Here is a 26,266-nt window from a genome sequence, read left to right as displayed (position 1 = left end):
ATCAATTGCACAGTCCCAGGCCCGATGCGGTGGTAACACGGTAGCCCTCTCCTTGGAGAACACCTGCGCGTAATCCTGGTACTCTGTAGGAACAACAGTAGACACCGCACCCTGCACATCCTCCACAGTAGACGTTTTGCAAGGTAAATTGAGGCACTCTGCCCTACATACCTCACTCCAAGCCGTGATATCGCCAGATCTCCAGGAGATGACCGGATCATGGGTAACGAGCCAGGGGTGGCCGAGGACTAGCGGCTCCCGTGGAGCGGAGATGACGAACAGAATGATGTTCTCATGGTGCAGGGAGCCCACTTGTAACTTTATTTCCTCGGTACGGTGCGTAATGAACCCAGTGCCCATGGGCTCACCGTCTAGCGCGTTGACTCGCAGGGGAGGTTGAATTGGGATAAGTTGAACTCCCAATTCCTCAGCGAGACCCACATCCATAAAACTGGCAGCCGCCCCGGAATCAATAAGACCTTCCAATCTGCGCACTCTCTCTCCAACAGATAAGGTAACTGGCACATACATTTGTTTAGATGTGATGTTGAAAACTTGAGTCTCACTCACCGGTTTGGCAGTTCCGAGGCGATATTCTGGGGTACGGTTTGGTCGTACCGGACATTGCCGAATGAAATGACCCGACTGACCACAATACAGGCATAGTCCGTCTTGCCGACGTTGTTGTCTCACCGAACCTTGTAGGGGTGACCGTCCCAGTTGCATAAGTTCCTCCTCAGATTCTCTCCTCCGCTCTGTCGATTGCTTAGGACCAGTGATCGAGGGCTCCCGGGCTGTGGATACCTTGTGTTGCACTATCAGATTATTATTAGAGATGGCTATGTTGATAAACTCATGTAGCGCAGTGATATCTCCTCGACAAGCCAACTCAGTCTGTACGTCTTTGCGCAGCCCTCTTCGGAAAACGGTGAGCAAAGCAGTCTCGCTCCATCCGCTACCGGCTGCTATAGTACGGAACTCTAAAGCGTAGTCGGCTACTGTGCGACGGCCCTGCTGAAGTTCGCATAGTTGGTCTCCCACACTACGCCCAGATACTGGGTGGTCGAACACCTCTTGGAACAGTCTTTTGAACTGAACTTCCGCATTCAACTCGGGGACCTCAGCTGCCCAAAGCGCAGTAGCCCAATCCAGTGCTCTTCCCGTTAGCAGAGAAATCATGAAATCCACCCTGCTACGGTCATCGGGAAACATAGTACGATTATACGACACATACAGGGACGTCTGGAGTAGAAACCCCTGACATTTGCCAGGTTCCCCGTCGTACCTTGTCGGTAGAGAAATCGGAGGTGCATGACGAGGACTGACCGTGCTCAGGGTGGTGCCTTCAGCCGCACCAGCGTTGAGTAGTTGCAGGAGTTCATCCATCCGTTTCTCCTGTATCTCCCATCGCCTCTGTAATTCCGCTGGATCCATGGTTTTGGCGAGGTATTCTGTAATGAATACTCGGACAGAGTGGTAAGATCCAATCGCAGAATTGCGATGCTTTATTAGAGTACAGACTAGGGAATAGCTTAATCGTAGTCGGGCGGGCTGTGGTCAAAACCGGGCCAGGCAGAGACAGGCAGAGGTACCAAGGGAGCGGGCGTAGTCGTAGTCGAGGGCACAGGCACAGGGTCAGAGTACGGTAATCACTGGGATAAACAAGCAGAGGATTAAGCAATTTGGGGAGTCAAACAACGAGGCACAGGTCGGATACACGGGTAATCAAAAACAACAAACTCTCTCTCTCTCTCTCTCTCTGAACAAAACGCTTAGCAAGTCACAAAGGAACAATACCTCGCACCGACTGAGCTTCTGAGCACACCTTAAATCCTACACTAATTACTGACAGGTGTGCTCAGAACTCAGGTGAACCAGATCGAGTCTGATGACTCCCCCTCTCTGTAGATCGGGGAAGTGTCAGACTCTGTCTAGACCCAGCCAACCCCCGATCCCTTACAAGGGGAAGTTGCAAGCCAAAGAACACCATCCCAACCGTGAAGCACGGGGGTGGCAGCATCATGCTGTGGGGGTGCTTACCTGCCGGAGGGACTGGTGCACTTCACAAAATAGATGGCATCATGAGGAAGTAAAATCATGTGGATATATTGAAGCAACATCTCAAGACATCAGTCATGAAGTTAAAGCTTGATCGCAAATGGGTCTTCCAAATGGACAATGAACCCAAGCATACTTCCAAAGTTGTGGCAAAATGGCTTAAGGACAACAAAGTCAAGGTATTGGAGTGGCCATCACAAAGCCCTGACCTCAATCCTATAGAAAATGTGTGGGCAGAACTGAAAAATTGTGTGCGAGCAAGGAGGCTTATAAACCTGAATCAGTTACACCAGCTCTGTCAGTAGGAATGGGCCAAAATTCACCCAACTTATTGTGGGAAGCCTGTGACCCAAGTTAAACAATTTAAAGGCAATGCTACCAAATACTAATTGAGTGTATGTAAACTTCTGACCCACTGGGAATGTGATGAAATAAATAAAAGCTGAAATAAATCATTCTCTCTACTATTGTTCTGACATTTCACATTCTTAAAATAAAGTGGTGATCCTAACTGACCTAAGACAGGGAATTTTTACTAGGATTACATGTCAGGAATTGTGAAAAACTGAGTTTAAATGTATTTGGCTAAGACTTCAACTGTAAGTTGCAACTTGAAATATAGGTTTGGTAATAATGAAATAACAGTTGGTATTGAATCATATATTTGGTTTCAACAAATGTAGTATTTTTCAATTGAGAAAACCTAACTAATTTACGTGACCAGTTGAAGTATTTTTTTGGGGGTTGATACACATTTTTTTTTACAGTGACTGCAACACCTGTGGGAAAAATATATTCACCTGAATCTTAATTATAAGATAGGATATTAGTCTGTCTTGATAGGGAAAGAAATGTTAACAGCTATGCATTGCTTACTGGTATTATTCTATGGGTTCATACATAGGCCAAATTCAGCCATATGCTTGTTGGCCTTGTTCACCTTGTTGATTCCCTTTAAGCCTCCTCTCCATTTGAACTAAAAATGACAGATCAAGACAAAAGGCACAGAAAAACCTTAGCTGTTTTCAAAGCCCAAGATATTCAATCTAGTGCGAATCCTGTTTAGGATATGTAGTGATAGATTTTTGATTATTTATTCTGAACATTGTTCATATTACCTAGATATTGTGGAGTTTCATGGTGGATAGAGAGAGATTGAGGGAATAATCCCTTCTGAAAACATAGACAAATCCCAAGCCAAATTTGAACCATGCCATGTTTAGATCAGACAGCTATTCCTCACATAAGGTCATGATAATGTCGGAGAAACTATATATTTTTTAAGGAATTAATTGCATAACAGAATCAGCTCTCATTGAAACCCATTATGAACATAAAGGCATAATTGTTTGATTTTAGGTTAGGCCTTCAGTCAAATATTACTCAATAATGATATGGAAAAGCATTTTTCCACCAGAAAATCCTATTTTAACCCCTGCCCACATCATGCATAACATAGTAGCCTATAGACTAAGCTCCCAAAACAACAATCTAATCTACTCTTCTGAAAACATACATCAATGACAGCATAGCCACTAGTCCACTCCCCGCCCGACTCATGAAAGAGTTGCATGCATAAACCTCGCCACAAAACCAACACAGAAATCCATGCGTTTTCTGTGCTGCCACAGACATTTTCCTAGTGCAGTTATTCTTGGGCGTTTGCGTCATATATAGTACGTCTCTTCTGTTTGGCCGTATATCTCTCTACCCATTCATACAGTCAGGCTGCATTAAGGAGAGAGCTGCTGAAGCACATACAGTGCAGCGCGCCGAGCAGTGAGGTTTGACAGGAGGCACAGGGGGGACTGCTGTCTGCTCGGTACTTTTCATGCAGACAGTTCCCAGAGAAGACAGAGAGAGACAACTGCACTGCAATTGGACGGATGTGACAAGACCTTTATTGATAAAATTTCACCCAATTGGTTTTGTAACTGAGTGGGACGTTATGAAAATGCACCGGCTTGGAAATGGAATTGTAATCCTTGATAACCTCTCCATTAACAATGTAGCCTAACAACACTTAGTCGAGCAGCGTAGATTTATTTAGGTGTTGCTCATTTTCTTTTTCTACAGCTCCATGTGATTAGAAACCTGCTATGGAGGACCTCTTTAGTCAAAATGAATCTGAGCACTGACCATGCCAATTTATGGGGAAATGGTTCCTATTTGGAATTTCAAGGTGGGAAAGTGGGGACACCGTGGCTGTCAGAGTCGCCTGTCAACTCCACAAACTCCACTGGCAACGGGACTGAGATCGGTGAAGTGGATCTTACCCGTGCCATCCCGCTTGGCTTGGTCCTTGGGGCTTTCATCGTGTTCGCCATCGTGGGCAACATCCTCGTCATCCTGGCGGTGGTGACCAACAGGCACCTGCGGACCCCGACCAACTACTTCATTATCAACCTGGCCATCGCTGACCTGCTGCTGGGTACCACCGTGCTGCCGGTGTCTGCCACCCTGGAGATCCTCAACTACTGGGTGTTCGGCAGGATCTTCTGTGACATCTGGGCGGCGGTAGATGTTCTGTGCTGCACCGCGTCCATTATGAGCCTGTGCGTAATTTCAATCGACCGTTACATTGGGGTGAGCCACCCGCTGCAGTACCCAAGCATAGTGACCGAGAAGCGGGCACTTCTGGCCATGCTCGGGGTGTGGGTGCTCTCGGTGGTCATCTCCATTGGACCCCTCCTTGGGTGGAAGCAGCCTCCATCGCCGGACGACACGGTGTGCCTCATCACCGAGGAACCGTTTTATGCACTCTTCTCCTCCCTCGGGTCCTTCTATATACCGCTGGTTGTTATCTTGTCCATGTATTTTAGGGTTTATGTAGTTGCCAAACGGACCACCAAGAACTTGGAGGCCGGGGTGATGAGGGAGAGGATGAACACGAGCGAGCTCACGCTCAGGATCCATAGGGGATCCCAGTTGCAGGATGAGACAGGCGGAGGCACTGGCAAGGGCCGCGTGACGCAGGCGAGGAGCTCCCTGGCAGTGAAACTTCTGAAATTCTCCCGGGAGAAGAAAGCAGCAAAAACTTTGGGGGTCGTGGTTGGCATGTTTACGCTTTGTTGGCTGCCGTTCTTCCTAGCCTTACCCATTGGTAGGTATATTTTTCCATATTTATTTACCCTTTTCCAAACGAATATCCAAGTACGCCTATTACAGAAAACTATCTTGATCGATATGATTATTTGACACAGCAGTCCAGCAGTTGAATGAAACAATGATAATAATCATAATATTATGATACTATAGCCTACAATTAAAACAACCCTCAATATGTGATAATATACCTATTATGGTAAATGTATATACATTTTGGTGCCATATTACATTTCGCAAGCAAACTGCTGAAAAGTGTCTGAGAAGATTTTTCATTAATATCTGGAAGTAAATCTAAGTGGCCCTTGGGTCCCATTCATAGAGAACTGTCCCATAAATCCCATCTCCAGAAAGTTGGCACTGATGCAGACAATGGCATATATGATAATATGCACCCATTAATTTACTGCCATGATTTATCAGCATGATGCCTGCGTCCCAAATGACACCCTATTCCCTATAGTGAACTACTTTTGACCAAAGCCCTGTGGACCCTGGTCAAAAGTATTTTGGGACGCAGACAATGTGTGTGGCATAGTGGACTTTATTATACTGTAGTGGGGGTCTACTACCTTGCCAAACAACAACCAGTTGTCAATAGCAGAGACTAATACCCAGGCTATTGGTGTCACTGTGTCAGGGTGAACTTAACCAGCTGTAAGACATCATGCTCAGAGGTATGGAACATAATTCCTTAATCATATTACTAGGTCCTAGGAGGTTTTCCTGAGCCGGAGTAATATGGTCAAGGAAACCCCACATATTACGCTGGTCTGACCTGAGCTGCCTGGGCCCCTCTCTTATCTGGTCTGTTGATCCTCAGCCCCAGGGCCAGTAGGGGCTAGTGGAGTCTAGAGGGACCAGTGGGGGTGGTAGTGGCTAGTGGAGTCTAGAGGGACCAGTGGGGGTGGTAGGGGCTAGTGGAGTCTAGAGGGACCAGTGGGGGTGGTAGGGGCTAGTGGAGTCTAGAGGGACCAGTTGGGGGCCGGTAGGGGCTAGTGGAGTCTAGAGGGACCAGTGGGGGTGGTAGGGGCTAGTGGAGTCTAGAGGGACCAGTTGGGGGCCGGTAGGGGCTAGTGGAGTCTAGAGGGACCAGTGGGGGTGGTAGGGGCTAGTGGAGTCTAGAGGGACCAGTTGGGGGCCGGTAGGGGCTAGTGGAGTCTAGAGGGACCAGTGGGGGTGGTAGGGGCTAGTGGAGTCTAGAGGGACCAGTGGGGGTGGTAGGGGCTAGTGGAGTCTAGAGGGACCAGTTGGGGGCCGGTGGGGGCCTGTAGGGGCCCAAGCCAGACTCCACTGGGACTGACAGCAGTAAAGGGCCCACCGCCACCATCACGGCTGTAGAGACAACATCTAGAGGAAATGAAACAATATATATTGTGGAGAAGAGACTCGTGCTGCGGGCACATTGTGGCGAGGGACAGAGCAGTGCAGATAGACGAGGGGAGGCTAAGAAAGGAGGCCAAGAAAACATAGATCATTATTTACTGCTGTTGTTTTCAGAGGAGACCTCTGAAAAGAGTGGAGTTCCCCTTCTCTGTGCCTCTCTCTCCAAGAGGTCAGGTCCAGTATGGTAATGTACTGTGTCAGCTATCTTTTATAACCCCTAATAAACCAGAAGCAGTCAATCACTAAAACTCCTGATACATGCATTGGCAGTCGTGTAAAATAACTAAGTACAAATATTTAAAGTAGTTAACTTTTACTTTTACTACTAAAGAAAATATGTACTTTTTACTCCCATAAATTTCTCCTTACACCCAAGAGTACTCGTTACATTTCGAATGCTCAGGCAGGACAGCAATATGGCCCAATTCACGCACCTATCCATATAACGTGTTGTCATCACTACTGCCTCTGATCTGGCGCACTCACTAAACACAAATACTGCGTTTGTAAATTATGTCTGAGTGTTGGAGTGTGCCACTGGGTGTCTTGACCAACAACAACAAAATCAGGCTGTCTGGTTTGCTTAATATAAAGAATGTACTTTTCCTCCAGTAACATTATGAAAATTGAATATTTTTTCCACCACTGTACTTAAGTATATTTAAAACCCAGATACTTTTAGACCTTTATTCAAGTAGTATTTTACTGGGTGAATTTAACTTTGACTTGAGTCATTTTCTATTACGGTATCTTTAATTTTACTCAAGTATGAAAATTGAGTACTTTTTCCACCACTGTGGATTGACTTGGGACAGTTGTGAATGCATGCACTAAACCAGAGCATGCAGATCTCCAGTCATTACAAAGAATGTAGATAACTTGAATTGTGCAGGAGTTTGTGCTTATCAGGAAGTACTGATCCGTAGTGCGCATATTAGGAGGCTGCTGTCCTAGCTTCGACTAGAACTATTTGTTTATTAAAAACAAAAAATGATGTTTTAAGTGAGAAGTAGGAATTGGTCTGAGCACCACATTGTGTACCTGTGTAATATTGACATAAGCTCAGAACCACTTGTTTTTCAAACATGGTCCTATTTTATCAATTGCTGTGCTGGTCAATGGACAGTTCATTACCTCTGTCAAATGACTAGGTAGCAATCCTTAACCTTGCGTCAATCTAAGTAACATAACAAAAAAATCCCCATCAAAATCCGTCAGTTTAAGCTAGAGATATCTGCATGGGCTGCGTCTCAATCCACCCCATCCGCCTATGTCAGCCTTCCTCATCTGCGGTGGAAGGTGACCGAGCTACAGCGATGTTTGTCAGACCATGAAAAATCGTACTTCTCACGAAAACGTCTGTAGCGTCCGAACGGTTTGGCCGAATATGACCACTCTATGGAAAGATGAGACTCTCACAAACACGAAGGTGTTCTCCATTTTGCTCTACGATCACCACAAATGTCACAGGATAATGGACTTTACAGTGTCCTGCTGTTAAAATATGAACAGCTAAGGTCTCGATGAACAGTTGAGGTCTTGATGAACAGCTGAGGTCTTGATGAACAGCTAAGTAGTAGAATCAGGTGTGGTAGGCTTAAACAAAAATGGCTACATAACCCTGTGGCTCGTCAATAGCAATTTTGGTAACTCTTGATACAAACACTGTGACAAATGACAAACTGCTGAGAAACACCTGTAAAATACAGTCATTGAACAAGTACAAAACACTTTTATGAATACATACAGTGAGCTTCAAAAGTATAGGGACAGTGACATATTTCTGTTGTTGTTTTGGCTCTGTACTCCAGCACTTTGGATTTGAAATGATACAATGGCTATGAGGTTAAAGGCTATTTGAGGGTATTTTCATCCATATCAGGTGAACCGTTTAGAAATTACATAACTTTTTGTACGTAGTCCCCCCATTTTAGGGGACCAAAAGTATTGGGACAAATTCACTTATATGTGTACTAAAGTAGTCAAAAGTGTATTATCTGGTCCCATATTCCTAGCACGGAATGACTACATCAAGCTTGTGACTCTACAAACTTGCTGGATGCATTTGCTGTTCGTTTTGGTTGTGTTTCAGATTATTTTGTGCCCAATAGAAATGAATGGTAAATAATGTATTGTGTCATTTGTATTGTAAATAGGTATAGAATATGTTTCTAAACACTTCTACATTAATGTGGATTCTACCATGTTTACAAATAATCCTGAATAAATTGTGAATAACGATGAGCGAGAAAGTTACAGAGGCACAAATATCATACCACCAAGACATGCTAACCTCCCCTGTTATTGTAATGGTGAGAGGTTAGCATGTCTTGTATGGAGGACTAAAAGTGCCACAATTAAATAAATAAATACACCATTAAATAATTACTTAAATGTGTCATTAATTAATTAAAATTAGAATTAAATACATAAATGTGTTATTAAATGTGTCATTAATTAATTCAAATACCGATTCATTTTATGTAAAATACATATATAATAATTTCACTATTTACATTTACATTTCATGGTCCTGCGTTGGAGTGCTTCCTGAATTACTTAAAACTGTCAAACTGACCCATCAAAAGTTGGTAGGCGGAACCTAACGCCTGATTGGTTACCCTCTGCATCAAGCCAAGACAAATCAATTCCGGATAATGTCAGCAGGTCCTGCTTCTACATCCTCTGCTAAGTTTAAAATGTCTCTAACCAACTCCCTGGAAAGTTCACGGAGATCCTCCATTGTCTCTATCCAGGTTGGCCTACTCTACTTCAGACCAAAGCAATGGATCAGACTAGATTCGCGTTAGCCCCGCCCACTGACTTTGATGGGTCAGTTTGACAGTTTTAAGTAATTCATGAATCACTGCAATGCAGGATCATGAAATGTAAATGTAAATAGTGAAATAATTATATATGTATTTTACATAAAATGAATCGGTATTTGAATTAATTAATGATACATTTAATAACACATTTATGTATTTAATTCTAATTTTAATTAATTATTGACACATTTAAGTAATTATTTAATGGTGTATTTATTCATTTAATTGTGGCACTTTTAGTCCTCCATAGTCTTGGGGGTATGATGTTTGTGTGTCTATAACGTTCTCACTCTAAATCCTTTAGCTACAAATGTTGTTAGTAATGCTGTACCCAGCTGTCCAACTCAAGTAATAGAGCACACATTCCCACATTTATAAATGGCAGTATAAATATGAAAACATACATAAGTGCTACTGATAGTGTGTGATGTAGGCTAGCCTACTGTGTGCATATGAATGTGTGGAAGTTGGTTGTCAGCTCCACATGGGCCAGCTTGACACATTTCTTAGCTTCTCAAATGACAGAAATATTCCCATAGAGATGGCCTGGTGCTAAATTAATCAGCTGGTTTACACATTTCTATGGGACAGGGGCATGCCCACAATCCACCACCCTGCCATTAAGCAGTGTGTCCATGGGATGTACCGTTGGGATGGCGGTGCATCTGATGGATGAGGGCAACAACAACTTCCTTGAGAGTTTGAGAGCTGGTGTCTCCACGGTTCTCTCCTCCATAGTAGCAAATCACGCGCACTAGTACTAGTGCACGTCACGCTTCATCCGTTGCCACCTAAAGATGCCCAACCAACCCAAAGGCTCTTTTAAGAAACACATAATAATTTAAATAAGGACACACCGTGTATGTGTGTGTCGGGAAAGGGCGGGGGTGTCAAAAACTAAACACAAAAAATAATTGCTCCAAATATCCCCTCCGGTAGGCAAACCAAGGACTTTCGAATCCCAGGGCGATGACACTAACCGTTACGCTACAAACCCTGTTATAGATAAGTTAACTTGACACTCCATTTAAATGGACAGTCTGGTGATGACAGCCACGATCATTCCTAAATTGTTTTATTGTTCATTCACTCAGTACTGATTGAACGTTTATTTTTCTGGCTTATTTTGACTGTTCACAGATCACGCAAGCAAGAATGAGGGGGTTCCTTTATTTGGCCCAGGTTACTGGGTGAAAAGTGATTGCATTTATTTTTGGTACTGGGCTGCCACCTGGGCGTGAACCAGGTGCCCCGCTCTGGCCGAGGACGGCGAAGTCGGCTCAAAACGAAAGTGGTGTGGTCAAGCAGGAGTGATAATAATAATAATTAAATATGCCATTTAGCAGACGCTTTTATCCAAAGCGACTTACAGTCATGTGTGTATACATTGTTACGTATGGGTGGTATAGGGGATCGAACTCACTACCCTGGCGTTACAAGTGCCATGCTCTACCAATTGAGCTACAGAGGACCACATGAGTAGGATGCTGTTTTCACATGCAGAAGTGATTGCTTTTGATAAAAACGCTTTATCTGCCTTCCTAATGAAAACTAGTTTGAAAATTCAAACATTTATTTTATGGAATATAGATTGTATGCTTCTAGACGATGCACCATGCTGCCTTGTTACTGTTTGACGCAGAAGACTGTTTGATTTGAGAAGGATGTTCCTCCCCACTTTCGCTCGATGGCGTGATGGCCATTGCCCGGTTAAACCGTAATACAACTCCCTCCAAAAATTGGCTGACGACCCTAATAATAACGACCCTGTCAGAAATCCGTTATAGTGGTTCTCGGTGTGTTGTGTACCTCCAATCAAGTTGATTTGTGAATTTTCATTGACATAATAATAATAATATGCCATTTAGCAGACGCTTTTATCCAAAGCGACTTACAGTCATGCGTGCATACATTTTTTTTTGTGTATGGGTGGTCCCAGGGTTCGAACCCACTACCTTGGCGTTACAAGCGCCGTGCTCTACCAGCTGAGCTACAGAGGACCACTGACATTTGTTTCATATTGGCTTAGATATAATAAGGAGATTTAAATTTAACATTGAGCTTCAACCAATGCATACTATAGTCGAGCCAACCAATGCGCCTATAATTACTGCAGCCATATGGAAACGTGCTTTTTGACAGGACCTTACCTTAATCCTGTCGCATGCTTCCCAGTCGAAACAGTTTGCGCATATTTTATGAGTACATTTTGTGACGTTTTTGTTCGTTTTGGTGTTCGTCAGGGGTAGATCAGTTTAATATATCAGATTGATTGTAACTTCCATCAATGTAATTGTCTGTATCACTTCCAATCCCCCATGTTTATATATATATATATATATATATATATATATATATATATATATATATATATATACACATACACATACACATACACATACACATACACATACACATACACATACACATACACATATATATATATATATATATATATATACATACACATACATATACATACATATACACATATATATATATACACATATACACACATACACACACACATACATACACACACACATACATACACACACACATACATATCCTTAAAAAAAAAAATATATATATATATATATATGCCCCTTTATTACTTTCCAACCCCGCCACCCTTTCCCTACTTGGAGTAAACTAGTGAACAACAATGCTTAGGCCTCTACTTCCAGCTTATACTTACTATCTACATTTTATGGACACAGTCAATTTTACAATAATTATATTTTGTTTGTTTTTTCTCCTGAACTTCTTCTACTCTCAACCTCTCTGATCATTTTCATGATGTCCATCCGGTTTGCTTCTATATGCCATATCTTTCTAACTGTGCTCGTTCACAAAAGCTCCCAACCTACAACCTATATACTTATTGTGGACACAGTATGCTAACATTATTAGTTATCTTGTTATTATTTGTTGTTAGTTGTTATTAGTCCCATCCTTCAGCTCCATTCAACACCTCCCATCTATCTCGTTCGCTTCGCTATGAGTGTGCCTTTACGCCCCCCCCCCCCCCCCCCGCTGCTACACAAACACACACACACAAACACGCACGCACGCACATACACACACAGACACACACATTATGCGTTCCTATCCGGGATGAGGTTGCTGGTCACTAAACAAGGTCGGACAGCAGACAGGAGATTCCTCCGACCGCTGCAAGGAACATTTAATTAGATAACAGAAGCACGGAAGTCTGGGAACATTCTGGGAACATTGTGGAGTTGTGTTCTGTTGATCCTGAGGGTTCTTTGGAAAGGGAGGAGGGGGACGTAAGAATGTGGACAACTCTGGAATGTTTATTTAAGACCAATCAATGGATAACCACAAGACTAATATCCTGATTATTAGGGCCCAGTACGATACAGTGCATCATGTTACTTAACAGTACAACCTTGTTTAACCTTAGGGGCTAATTTAAGGTGAGCTGCAAAAGTTGTGAATCCAAGCATAGATACGGTACGAACAGTGGACCACATCCATCCATATTGTTTACACACCCACACTATACAATGGAATACTCTACATCTTCTCGACTCCTCCTCTATTATGACAATCCCGTAGGCTTATCCTCACCCATCTATTCTCCCTATCCTATAGTCTGTAAATGGAGGGATTAAGGGATGGTTATCGTTTTTTAAATAATAATCCCCTGCTGCTCTTCTGAGCTTAACTGTCTGGCTCATTGGCTCAACTTCTAAACCCCAGTAATTGTAGCCTGATAGGAGCAGAAACACACAAGCTCCATCAACACACACACACACACACACACACACACACACACACACACACACACACACACACACACACACACACACACACACACACACACACACACACACACACACACACACACACACACACACACACACACGCATGCACACACACACATGCATGCACACACACACATGCACACACACACACACAACACACATCCTCTCCCTCCCAGCACAGCTCCGCTCCCACTGCCCTCATCAGCCTACTTCCACCCACTAAGGGGGATTTCCTGTGAGCCGCTCACTACACCCAACCACTGTAATCACTAGTCTGTGGTCTATGTAATGTAACTAGAGTGATGGCTGGCTGTGCTCCAAGCTGCTCCATGCCAGGTGCCCCGAGGGTCTTTTTTCTAGCGTGGATGTTTAGGGTAACTATGGCTCATAGGGGTCAGCGGCCTCACTTCAAAGCACAAAATAGATGGACGCGCACACACACACAAACACACACACACACACACACACACACTGACTAATGAAGGTCACTGACATGGGCAACCAGTAGCCCAGTGTTAATCCCTTCCTGAGAGGATACACAGGTGTCAGTATTCATCTCTATGTGTGTCAGACACACAGCTATATAACCTGTAGGATTCATGCTCTATCAGACCTGCTCACTGAACTGAACTTTCTCATGGAGATAATGTGTTATTCCCAAAGAAACACCCATCCTTCAACAATTACAGTAAACCAATATGTCAAATTTTATCTCAATAGAATGAGAATGAGGTTCAGAGCTTTACCTGTAACATTGCCGTCCCAGAGGGCACAAAATCCATTAGCCTCTATCAACGAATATACATTCAATATACAGGTAACTGCCAAAATAATGGAAACACGAACATAAAGTGTCTTAATAGGGCGTTGGGCCACCATGAGCCCGGAATAGCTTCAATGCACCTTGGCATTGAACATTTGTCTGGAACTCTATTGGAGGGATGCGACACCATTCTTCCATGAGAAATTCCATCATTTGGTGTTTTGTTGGTGGTGGTGGAAAAAGCTGTCTCAGGTGCCGCTCCAGAATCTCCCATATGTGTTCAATTGGGTTGAGATGTGATGACTGAGACGGCCATCGCATATGGTTTACAATGTTTTCATGCTCATTAAACCATTTAGTGACCACTCGTGCCATGTGGATGGAGGCATTGTCATCCTATGGAGGAAGTCACATCTAAATGCTGTCTCTCTGTCATCTCTCATCTCAGCCAGTCAGTGACAAATCATTAGTACTCAGGGGATAATTGTGTTATTTTCTCTGCACACATTTTTCTGGCCACTTTAACCCCTAACCCATTATATTAACGCCCAGCACTAAAGGCTTCTCATTTATCAAATGGTGAAGGCAGCATGTCCAAACGTGACAGAAGAATGTTCAAACAGAAGAATGTTTGTGTCAGGCTGTGTTGTGTGTTCGTGTGTGATTGAGGCGGTGGGGCTGTGTGTGTATCTCGATGTGTCTCAATGCGTGTACGTCTCCATCTGTGTGCATCCATGTTGTGCTTACGCAGTGAGTTCGCTGGCCCCTGTGCTCTGGGGGTGATTGAATTGGTGTTTGGAGGGGAAGAATAATGAGTGTGAGAGGAGTGATGCTGAGGTAGAGGGGATGGCAGACGAGTCCTGTGACAAAGCTGCTGTGGACCACTGGACAAGGGCACTAAAGCAAGGCCGCAGGGACATCAATTGAACTTACCAATAATAGCTTCATTCCATGTCTTTCATTTAAAGCAATAACACTTTCCCTCCGCTTACATCGTGCATCACATATGTATGTAGGCTATGTCACCAAGAAACCAAGTTTTTATAACACCAGATACATCTTACTGTACATACCTAAGGGACATTCTATCATTCCAGTCTGAGTATGTGATTTTCTCTTCTGCTGATCTTAGACACCTCTTTGCACGTGTGTGTGTTCATAAAGGAATCAAACACACAGTAAGTGAGAATAACAGGATGCCTTGCTTCCTTAGGACGTTCCTGCAGACGCTCCTGTTGTTTCTTACCCTGTGTAATGTTTGATTTATTTTACCTTTATTTTAACAGGAAGTCCCATTGAGACCAAGGTCTCCTTAGGAAGGGAGCATCTTACAACAACAAATTACACAGAGGGAACACACCAGAAAATAAAAATACACAGAGAATACAAAACAAATTAAACGTTTTGTTCCATGTGTAAAATAATGTGTAAAGTAATGTGTGAGTGATTGTTGTTTGTCTGCAGGAAGGAGGTGCAAACACTGTTTTCAGTGGATGTGATCAGATCAGAGGAGAAACAATAGTTCTCCCTCAGATCTTCCCCCACCCCATTGTCTTTCACATACTACCGGACACTGACTACATCCTTGCCAAACAGTTGGCAGTTTATACTGACAGTTATGTATAGGAATTCAATATAAACACTGGCAAGAGGATACTGTACAACAAAGTGCAATACACACAAAGCGTAGCACAAACACACAAACAACCTACAATAATACACATAGCTTTCAAAGCTAAAGATCACAAAGGACCTCCTGAACAAGCATGCAGGAAAAGCTCTGCCAGTTTCTATCCTGCTGTGTTACTTTTCCACTACCCTCTCTAAAACTCTGTGTGTGTCAAATACAATTAAAGATTATTGCTCATGTACACAGATTTACTGGTGTTATAGCCCAATGCAGTCCAAAATATAATTTTCCTGTGTTTTCTATATACAGTGCATTCGGAAAGTATTCAGACCCCTTGACTTTTTCCACATTTTGTTACATTACAACCTTATTCTAAAATTGATTAAATTATTTTTTCCCTCATCAATCTACACACAATACCCCATCATGACAAAGTGAAAACAGGTTTTTAGAAATGTTTGCTAACTTATTAAAGATAAAAAACAGAAATACCTTATTTACATAAGTATTCAGACCCTTTGCTATGAGACTCGAAATTGAGCTCAGGTGCATCCTGTTTCCATTGATCATCCTTGAGATGTTTCTACAACTTGATTGGAGTCCACCTGGAGTAAATTAAATAGATAGGAAATTATTTGGAAAGGCACACACCTGTCTATATAAGGTCCCACAGTTGACAGTGCATGTCAGAGCAAAAACCAAGCCATGAGGATAAAGGAATTGTCCATGGAGCTCCGAGACAGGATTGTGCCGAGGCACAGATCTGGGAAAGAGTACAAAAAAATGTCTGCAGCATTGAAAGTCCCCAAGAACACGGTGGCCTCCATCATTCTTAAATGGAAGAAGTTTGGAACCACCAAGACTCTTCCTACAGCCGGACGCCCAGCCAAACTGCGCAATCGGGGGAGAAGGGCTTTGGTCAGGGAGGTGACCAAGAACCAGATGGTCACTCTGACACAGCACCATAGTTCCTCTGTGGAGATTAGATAACCTTCTAGAAGGACAACCATTTCTGCAGCACTCTACCAATCAGGCCTTTATGGTAGAGCGGCCAGACGGAAGCCACTCCTCAGTAAAAGGCACATGACAGCCAGCTTGGAGTTTACCAAAAGGCACCTAAAGGACTCTCAGACCATGAGAAACAAGATTCTCTGGTCTGATGAAACAAATATTGAACTTGTTGGCCTGAATGTCAAGCATCATATCTGGAGGAAACCTGGCACCATCCCTACGGTGAATCATAGTGGTGGCACATCATGTTGTGGGGATGTTTTTCAGTGGCAGGGACTGGGAGACTAGTCAGGATCGAGGGAAAGATGAACGGAGAAAAGTACAGAGAGATCCTTAATTAAAACCTTCTCCAGAGCTCTCAGGACCTCAGACTGTGGCGAAGGTTCACCTTCCTACAGGACGGTAGAAACCTGTTTTCGCTTTGTCATTATCGGGAAATTGTGTGTAGATTGATGAGGATTTTATTTTATTTAATCCATTTTAGAATAAGGCTGTAACATAACAAAATGTGGAAAAAGTCAAGGGGTCTGAATACTTTCCGAATGCACTGTATATTTCCACACTAGGAGGTTGGAATAATACTGTGAAATTGTGAAAATGATGATAATGCCCTTTTATTGTAAGAGCTGTATGATGTGTGTATGTTTTGGTGGTATATATAGTTAATAGACCAATAAGAAAGAGAGTTCCAAATCTATCTGCCAATAACAGCTAGTTATCAGTTTTCCCCTTCCCACTCAGACCGCTCCCAGACTGTCACAACTTCCGCCGAGGCTGCCTCCCCTCCTTGTTCGGGCAGGTTTCGGCGTTCGTCGTCACTGGCTTACTAGCTGCTGCCGATCCATTTATCATCACTCCACTTGTCTTGTCTAATATATCACACACACCTGGTCCGTATCCCCAATTAGCCATTGTATAAGTGTTCCCTCTGCTTCCTTGTCTGTGTGGGTGTTTGTTTGTTGTGAGCTGTGTGTAGCTCGTTCGAGCTACCCTTACCTTGTTGTTGCCAGGGTAGATATTTCCCCTGTGCCTGAGTGTTGTTGTCGCATGCTTGCGCAACTGTTTATCGACGGAATACACTTTTGGAGGCGTATTACTCTCCTGCGCCTGACTCCTTCTATCACACGCATCACACAGACAGTCTTAGCTAAATTCTTGCTTGAGAAATTGCTCTTTGCTAAGAAGCTATTTTTGTTTCTTTTTGACCATTTTAATTGTTACCCAGAAATGATTTGATACTGAGCTAAAAACGGCTCCATTGCAACTTTAACAATCCAAAGGACATGCGTGTGTGTGTGTTTGTGTGTGTTGGGTTGAGTTGAGTTGACGCAGTGGCTGTGTGTATTGGTCCAGGCACTGTGGTCTAGGCACTGACCCATGGTCGTGGCCCCCAGGGGACTCTCTGTGTATATAGGGCCCACTCCTGAGGGAGAGGCAGATAGGAACACAGCTGTGTTGGCCCGGGCTCATACCAGCCTAACGGCCCATCTGTGGTTCCCTGGCTCTTTGGAGGAAGTGAAGCTTCCCAGTACCCACTGGCTCTCCCCTCAGTCCCAGTACACTGCTCCTTTTATTTGGCACAAAACCTTTAGCTCGGGCCAAGGAGGCAGAGGAGAGAGAGAGAGAGAGAGAGAGAGAGAGAGAGAGAGAGAGAGAGAGAGAGAGAGAGAGAGAGAGAGAGAGAGAGAGAGAGAATTTTGGCCTCTTCATTGATTATGAGTGAGGGCTTGTTTTTCTGTGGTTCAGCCAATCTCTCTGTTTGTGGCAGGGACGGCAAGTATGCACTGTTTACTGTGAGGCTTGAGTCGCAGATGGCACAATGCATTTGCAATTAGGATAATCTCAGTGTGTGTGTGTTTTGGTCTGACAATCTGTGAGATCGAGAGAGAGACAGAGGGAGAATGTTCTCTGTATGTGTCTTGGCCTCCTGTACAGTACATGTATCAAACAGTGTTTACAGGCTTGTATTTTCAAATGCTATTTTCACCCTTAGATGTCCACAGTAAATGGGTTTACGTAACCTAGAATTGATTCAGCGTAGGACTGCTTGAAGTGCAGAATAGGTTGGGCATTAAACCCCAAACTATCTACTTCTATCCCTCCCTCTCTCCCCCCATTTACCTCCCTCTTTCTTTCTCTGTCTGTCTGTCTGTCTGTCTGTCTGCCTGTCTGTCTCTCTCACTGTCTCGCTCTGTCTGTCTGTCTCTCTCTCTCTGTCTCTCTCTGTCTCTCTCTCTCTGTCTCCTTCTCTCTATCTCTCTCTCGCCCTTTCTGTCCATCTCTCTCTCCATCTCTCTCTCTCTCAATCTTTCTCTCTCTCTCTATCTCTCTCAATTCAATTCAAAGGGCTTTATTGGAATGGGAAAATATGTTTACATTGCCAAAGCAAGTGAAATAGATAATAAACAAAAATGAAATAAACAATACAAAATAAACAATAAACATTACACTCACAATAAAGACATTTGAAATGTAATATTATGTCTATATACAGTGTTGTAAGGATGTGCAAATAGTTAAAGTACAAAAGGGAAAATAAATCTACATAAATATGGGTTGCATTTACAATGGTGTTTGTTCTTCATTGGTTGCCCTTTTCTTGTGGCAACAGGTCTCAAATCTTGCTGCTGTGATGGCACACTGTGGTATTTCACCCATTAAAATGTGATTTGTTTTCTAAATCTTTGCAGCTTAGTTTCCACCTCATTTTGTGGGCAGTGTGCACACCAGATGACAGTGTAACCACTACCAGATGACAGTGTTACCACTACCAGATGACAGTGTTACCACTACCAGATGACAGTGTTACTACTACCAGATGAGAGTTGTTACCAGTACTACCAGATGACTGTGGTACCAGTAATACCAGATGACAGAGTTGCCACTATCAGATGACAGTGTTACCACTACCAGTTGACAGTGTTACTACTACCAGATGACAGTTGTTACCAGTACTACCAGATGACTGTGTTAAGAATACTACCAGATGACACTGTTACCAGTACTACTAGATGACAGTGTTACCAGTAATACCAGATGACAGTATACCAGTAATACCAGATGACAGTGTCACCACTACTATCAGATTACAGTGTTACCAGTAATACCAGATGACAGTGTTACCAGTAATACCAGATGACAGTGTTACCACTACTATCAGATGACAGTGTTACCAGTACTACCAGATAACAGTGTTACCATTACTACCAGTTGAAATTGTTACCACTACCAAATGACAGTGTTACGTGAACGACTAGATGACAGTGTTACAACTACTTCCAGATGACAGTGTTACCAGTACTACAATATGACAGTTTTACCACTACCAGATGACAGTGTTACCACTACCAGATGGAATTGTTACCAGTCCTATCAGATGATAGTGTTAACAGTACTACCAGATGACAGTGTTACCAGTATTACCAGATGGCAGGTGTTACCACTACCAGATAACAGTGTTACCAGTACTACCAGATGACAGTGTTACGCGTATGACTAGATGACAGGGTTACCAATATCAGATGACAGTGTTACCACTACCAGATGACAGTGTTACGTGTACGACTAGAAGACAGTGTTACCCCTACCAGATGACAGTGTTACCAGTACTACCAGAGGACAGTCTTTTGACTACCAGATGACAGTGTTACAAGTTCTACCAGATTACAGTTTCGCCAGTACTACCAGACAATATTGTTACCAGTTCTACCAGATGACAGTGTTACCAATACTACAAGATGACAGGTGTTACCACTACCAGATGACAGTGTTACAAGTACTAACAGTTGACAGGTGTTACCATTACCAGATGACAGTGTTACCAGTACTACCAGATGACAGTGTTACCAGTATTACCAGATGACAATGTTATCAGTACTACCAAATGACAGTGTTACCAGTACTACCAGATGGCATTGTTACCACTACTACCAGATTATAGTGTTATCATCACTACCAGATGACAGTGTTACCACTTCCAGATGATATTGTTACCAGTACTACCAGATGATATTGTTACTAGTACTACCAGATGAAAGTGTTACCACTACCAAATGGCAGTGTTACTAGTACTACCAGATGAAAGTGTTACCACTACCAAATGACAGTGTTACCAGTACTACCAGATGATAGTGTTGCCAGTACTACCAGATAACATTGTTACCACTACTACCAGATGACAGTGTTATCAATACTACCATATGTCATTCTTACCACTACTACCAGATGACAGTGTTACCAGTACTACCAGATGATAGTGTTGCCAGTACTACCAGATAACATTGTTACCACTACTACCAGATGGCAGTGTTATCAATACTACCATATGTCGTTGTTACCACTACTACTAGATGACAGTGTTATCAATACTACCATATGTCATTGTTACCACTACTACCAGATGACAGTGTTATCAGTACTACCAGATGACATTGTTACCACTACTACCAGATGACATTGTTACCAGTACTACCAGATGACAGTTTTACCACTACCAGATGACAGTGTTACCACTACCAGATGACAGTGTTACCATTACTACCAGATGATAGTGTTACCAGTACTACCAGATGACTTTTTACCACTACTACCAGATGACAGTGTTATCAGTACTACCAGATGACATTGTTACCACTACTACCAGATGACAGTGTTATCAGTACTACCATATGACATTGTTACCACTACTCGCAGATGACAGTGTTACCATTACTACCAGATGACATTGTTACCACTACTACCAGATTACAATGTTATCAATACTACCAGATTACATTGTTACCACTACTCGCAGATGATAGTGTTATCACCACTGCCAGATGACAGTGTTACCACTTTTAGATGACAGCTGTTACCTTACTACCAGATGACATTGTTACCAGTACTACCAAATGACAGTGTTACCACTACTACCAGATGACAGTGTTACCACTACCAGATGACAGGTGTTACCACTTTCAGTTGACAGGTGTTACCACTACCAGATGCTCTTGCCTTGATATTGGTGTCCTGGAAGAGGTTAACAATATCTTGTTCTCCAGATATTATGTCCTAACTTGTCCTAACTTTCACACACGATTGCTTGGGATTATAGGGCATCCACAATCTTACCAGGAATGTGATATTAATTTGGGCCGTTCATCTCCTCAGAGACCAAGTGCGGCTTACACACACACAGACATCATACAGACACACACACACACACACACACACACACACACACACACACACACACACACACACACACACACACACACACACACACACACACACACACACACACACAAACACACACACACACACACAAACACACACACAGAGGCAGGCACACACACACACACACACACAAACACACTACACATGCACACACACACACACACACACATACACACACACAGAAATAAACAGTCCAGCTATTCCATACTTCCTGTATGTGTTTCATAACTCAGTGTTTTCATTCCTAAGGCGGACTTCCTAGTTTCCACTCTCACATCATTAGCCTATGAGATTCCCTCTCACCAGCGATGCTTGGCCGTAGCAGTGGGGAGTGTGACACAACATAACACAGATTAGCTGCTCTCATTATTTTACTGAATACATTTGTTTGATGAGAATCCATGCTAATCTTGTTGACTAGCTAGGTGTTGGAATGCATGGAACGTTTGTAATTGATGAGTCCAGGTTTTCGACATTTAGTAGGTAAATGCATGTGGTCTCGCTTTTCACTCATGGGTCATTATTTTATTGTGGTTGTAAATGCTGTCCCTTGACTTTGGCACCATGTAAAAACACATGACAACTGATAAATGTTGTGTTTTATTTAACAGTTATTTAATAAAAAAACATATGTACATCCTTTATACTGCAACACATCTATTTCTTCTTCTTCTTCTTCTTCTTCTTCTTCTTCTTCTTCTTCTTCTTCTTCTTCTTCTTCTTCTTCTTCTTCTTCTTCTTCTTCTTCTTCTTCTTCTTCTTCTTCTCATCATGCTCTCTCACACCCTCTCCCATTTCATCTCTCTCTCTGTGTCATTGGGAATATTTGTAGTGACATCAACCTGAGACAGGGCAGATTTGACATTGCAAGTGGAAAGCACTTGACGAAGTTGACGATGCTATGTAGCCTTGAACACATAACAATTCCTGCCCTCTTTTTGAAGAGATGCATCTCGTCTGGAACACATCTGTCCTCCCTCAGAATGTTGGGTCATCCCAGGCCCTGTTAGTGTTGTTATGTGTCCATTCCAAGTGGCTAGGCCGGTATCCGCCAGCCAGGTCCACTAGTCACATACCTGGGACTAATGTGGCGTCGTTGTCAGAAGACATAAAAATCATAGTTATCTAGTTTAGAATCACTGCCCTCCTTTATTGTGTCTTCTGGCAATGTTGCAATAGGCCTCAATGGGCTGTTTTTGTCCCCTGTTATTTATCTTTCACTGAGGTAGTTTACATGTCCAGCTGATTTGGTCCAACATGAACCACATGGTTTTATTACAGCATGCTGCCATCTATTGGACAAAAATAGAAGTACACTAGAGCGCTTAGGAAGAAGCCCGATGTGTGGAGCTTTATGTACTGACTTCATTGATATAAAGGCTGATGTTATGAAGAGTGAACACAGATCAATACAGATCAACACAGATAAATACAGATCAATATAAAGCTGTATAACCTTTATCTGTTCTTGTTCCCCCAGGGTCTTTCAACCAAGACTTCCGTCCTCCTGAGACGCTGTTCAAGGTGATCTTCTGGCTGGGCTACTTCAACTCCTGTCTCAACCCCATCATCTACCCCTGCTACAGCCGAGAGTTCAAACTGGCCTTCATACGCATCCTCCGGTTGGTCTATTACTTCACTACCTATCATATTACTGTACTCCTTCATTCATCTGCATCTTCCAGTTGGTCTTTCATATTTCTTAGGCCAATGATGTAAAATGATGTTAGAGTATGTACATTATGTCTGTAACTGTGGAAACAACAGACACATTTCAATGGACAATGTTTTTCAATTAAAAATGTTCACGCACCTCCCCATCATCAGATGCCAGTGTCACCATAGAAGACGCCCAGGATGGCGGGCTTACAACTACCGCACCTCCCACTTCAACTCCTCTGGCCACTCACGGAAGAACTCTGCAGAGTCTGGTCACTCATGGAAGAACTCTGCCTGCTTCAACGGGAGCCAGCGCACCCTGCCCTCCTCAGCCAGCCCCAGCCCCAGCTACCTGCCGCCCTGCGCAGAAGGGGATACCCTCTCCACCTGCTGGGCCTCAGCCGCCTCCAGGCCCTCCTCTCTGTTGCCTGGGAGTCCTGCTGACTGCCAGCTGGGGACACTGAGGGGGGGGGTGGGGGGTGGAGGGACTCAGGGGGGGATGTCTCACAGGGAGTCCAGCCAGGGGGTGTTCTCGTTCCCCTGTGTGGAGCGTGGAGGGGACATACCTGAGGATAAGGTTTGACTGTCTGGGAGTCTTACAGTCATCAGTTGCTGTTAAATTATTCCTGATGGGTATTTATGTTCAGTACCTGACTGATTTGGGGGAGTGATGTATGGTTCCATTCACTGTCAATGGTTCAAGTCAAGTCAAATTAACTGTCAATGGTTTTGTATCTTTGGCATGGGAAATGGTTGAAGGAGCGGAGATGGCACTACAGTGATCTCTGCTGTATGTTAGCAGGCATTAATGAGCATCAGGATCAGTCCAGCATCTGTTCAATGGAACTACCACTGTCGGAGGGAAACTACTACAGATGAAACTGTCCTGTATTTCTCAGAGACATGATCAAGGACAATAGTGAAGCAATGGGATAAACCACATGAACTGTACATTATGGATTTGACCATAGCATACCAATGCATGCATCTGTATCAAGGCTGTACATACAGGGAGATTCTCGTTTGGGCGAAAGACCATCCTCCGTCCTCTCCTCCGTGACCCGGAAACGGATGTGGTTTAGTGTTCGAGGAGTGTGTTAATTCATTAGTGGCCGAACGGAAGAGTATCCTCCCCTCCTCGATCCATCTTTCATCAAGGATACTCATGTGTATCCTACCACGGAATAGTTTTTAAATCTGCCACACCCCCTTTGAACAAGCTTTTTTTGTCAGAGGATAAAAAAATGAACACGTTTAAAAACAATATGCTACGTATTGTTTTATCTATAAATGTCTTGCACAACTAACTTAATTTGTTTTGAGCGCTTTACACATGTTTGGGGAATCCACCCCTGTAAACATAATATGCCTAATGATGCGCGAGTGGAAAAGGAGCGTCTTATTTCAAGCAACTGCATTTCCATCCACGTTCACGCTCCTCGCCGACTCTCCTTGATTAACTTTGACCTTTTTCAAAAGGAGGCGAGAGAGGACGGAGGAGAGAGGATGCAGGAGATGAGCAAATCAAATTGATAAAAGGCCACAGTATTGGCCCTAGGACTGGGAGAGACTATGCTACCCTGGGACTACCTGTGGAACTGCACCCTAATCTGTCATTCATTGGTCTGATCTGTGAATGTTTCTTGTCTACTGGGTCTGTGGTCCTTCTCTTTCAATTGGTCTGATCTGTGAATGTTTCTGGTCTCCTGGGTCTGTGGTCCTTCTCTTTCAGTTGGACTGATCTGTGAATGTTTCTGGTCTCCTGGGTCTGTGGTCCTTCTCTTTCAGTTGGTCTGATCTGTGAATGTTTCTGGTCTCCTGGGTCTGTGGTCCTTCTCTTTCAGTTGGTCTGATCTGTGACTGTTTTTGGTCTGTGGTCAGTCGGAGAAAGGTGCTACATGTAAAGAACAGATGATCATGTTTCTGTTAATATCACTCAATGTCAATATCACAAACTTTATGGTGTGTTTGCTTAAATAAAGTATAACCTGGTTTATCCTGTGTAGTAATCATATGGACAAACATCTAGTAGGTAAATAAAGTATAACCTGGTTTATCCTGTGTAGTAATCATATGGACAAACATCTAGTAGGTAAGTAAAGTATAACCTGGTTTATCCTGTGTAGTAATCATATGGACAAACATCTAGTGGGTAAGTAAAGTATAACCTGGTTTATCCGGTGTAGTAATCATATGGACAAACATCTAGTAGGTAAGTAAAGTATAACCTGCTTTATCCTGTGTAGTAATCATATGGACAAACATATAGTAGGTAAATAAAGTATAACCTGGTTTATCCGGTGTAGTAATCATATGGGCAAACATCTAGTAGGTAAGTAAAGTATAACCTTGTTTATCCGGTGTAGTAATCATATGGACAAACATCTAGTAGGTAAGTAAAGTATAACCTGGTTTATCCTGTGTAGTAATCATATGGACAAACGTCTAGTGGCTAAGTAAAGTATAACCTGGTTTATCCGGTGTAGTAATCATATGGACAAACATCTAGTAGGTAATTAAAGTATAACCTTGTTTATCCGGTGTAGTAATCATATGGACAAACATCTAGTAGGTAAGTAAAGTATAACCTGGTTTATCCTGGGTAGTAAACATATGGACAAACATCTAGTAGGTAAGTAAAGTACAACCTGGTTTATCCTGTGTAGTAATCATATGGACAAACATCTAGTAGGTAAGTAAAGTATAACCTGGTTTATCCGGTGTAGTAATCATATGGACAAACATCTAGTAGGTAAGTAAAGTATAACCTGGTTTATCCTGGGTAGTAAACATATGGACAAACATCTAGTAGGTAAGTAAA

At 43.1% G+C, this 26,266-nt stretch overlaps 1 protein-coding gene across 1 annotated transcript; it reads left to right on the top strand.

The window, feature by feature from the left end:
- The first annotated feature begins 3,818 nt into the window (after nucleotides 1–3,818).
- LOC311105271 (alpha-1A adrenergic receptor-like) lies at nucleotides 3,819–25,431 on the top strand. The gene is made up of 3 exons (XM_084147364.1): nucleotides 3,819–5,161; nucleotides 23,267–23,408; nucleotides 23,614–25,431. The coding sequence occupies exons 1-3, from the start codon at nucleotides 4,180–4,182 to the stop codon at nucleotides 24,026–24,028; spliced, it is 1,539 nt and encodes a 512-aa protein (XP_084003490.1). The 5' UTR covers nucleotides 3,819–4,179; the 3' UTR covers nucleotides 24,029–25,431.
- The last annotated feature ends 835 nt before the right edge of the window (nucleotides 25,432–26,266 follow it).

The sequence above is a fragment of the Coregonus lavaretus genome (assembly GCF_964263955.1).
Source record: "Coregonus lavaretus genome assembly, chromosome: 29".
Classification (NCBI taxonomy): Eukaryota; Metazoa; Chordata; class Actinopteri; order Salmoniformes; family Salmonidae; genus Coregonus; species Coregonus lavaretus.
Note: the sequence above shows the minus strand (reverse complement) of the source record. Positions and strands in the feature narration are given on the sequence as shown.

What these genes read in the sequence shown, in the direction of transcription:
- LOC311105271 (XM_084147364.1), top strand. Translation starts at nt 4,180, where the DNA reads ATGAATCTGAGCACTGACCATGCCAATTTATGGGGAAATGGTTCCTAT. An exon ending in CTTCCTAGCCTTACCCATTG is followed by an intron (nt 5,162 to 23,266) that starts GTAGGTATATTT and finishes TTGTTCCCCCAG; the next exon opens with GGTCTTTCAACCAAGACTTC. An exon ending in GCCTTCATACGCATCCTCCG is followed by an intron (nt 23,409 to 23,613) that starts GTTGGTCTATTA and finishes CCCCATCATCAG; the next exon opens with ATGCCAGTGTCACCATAGAA.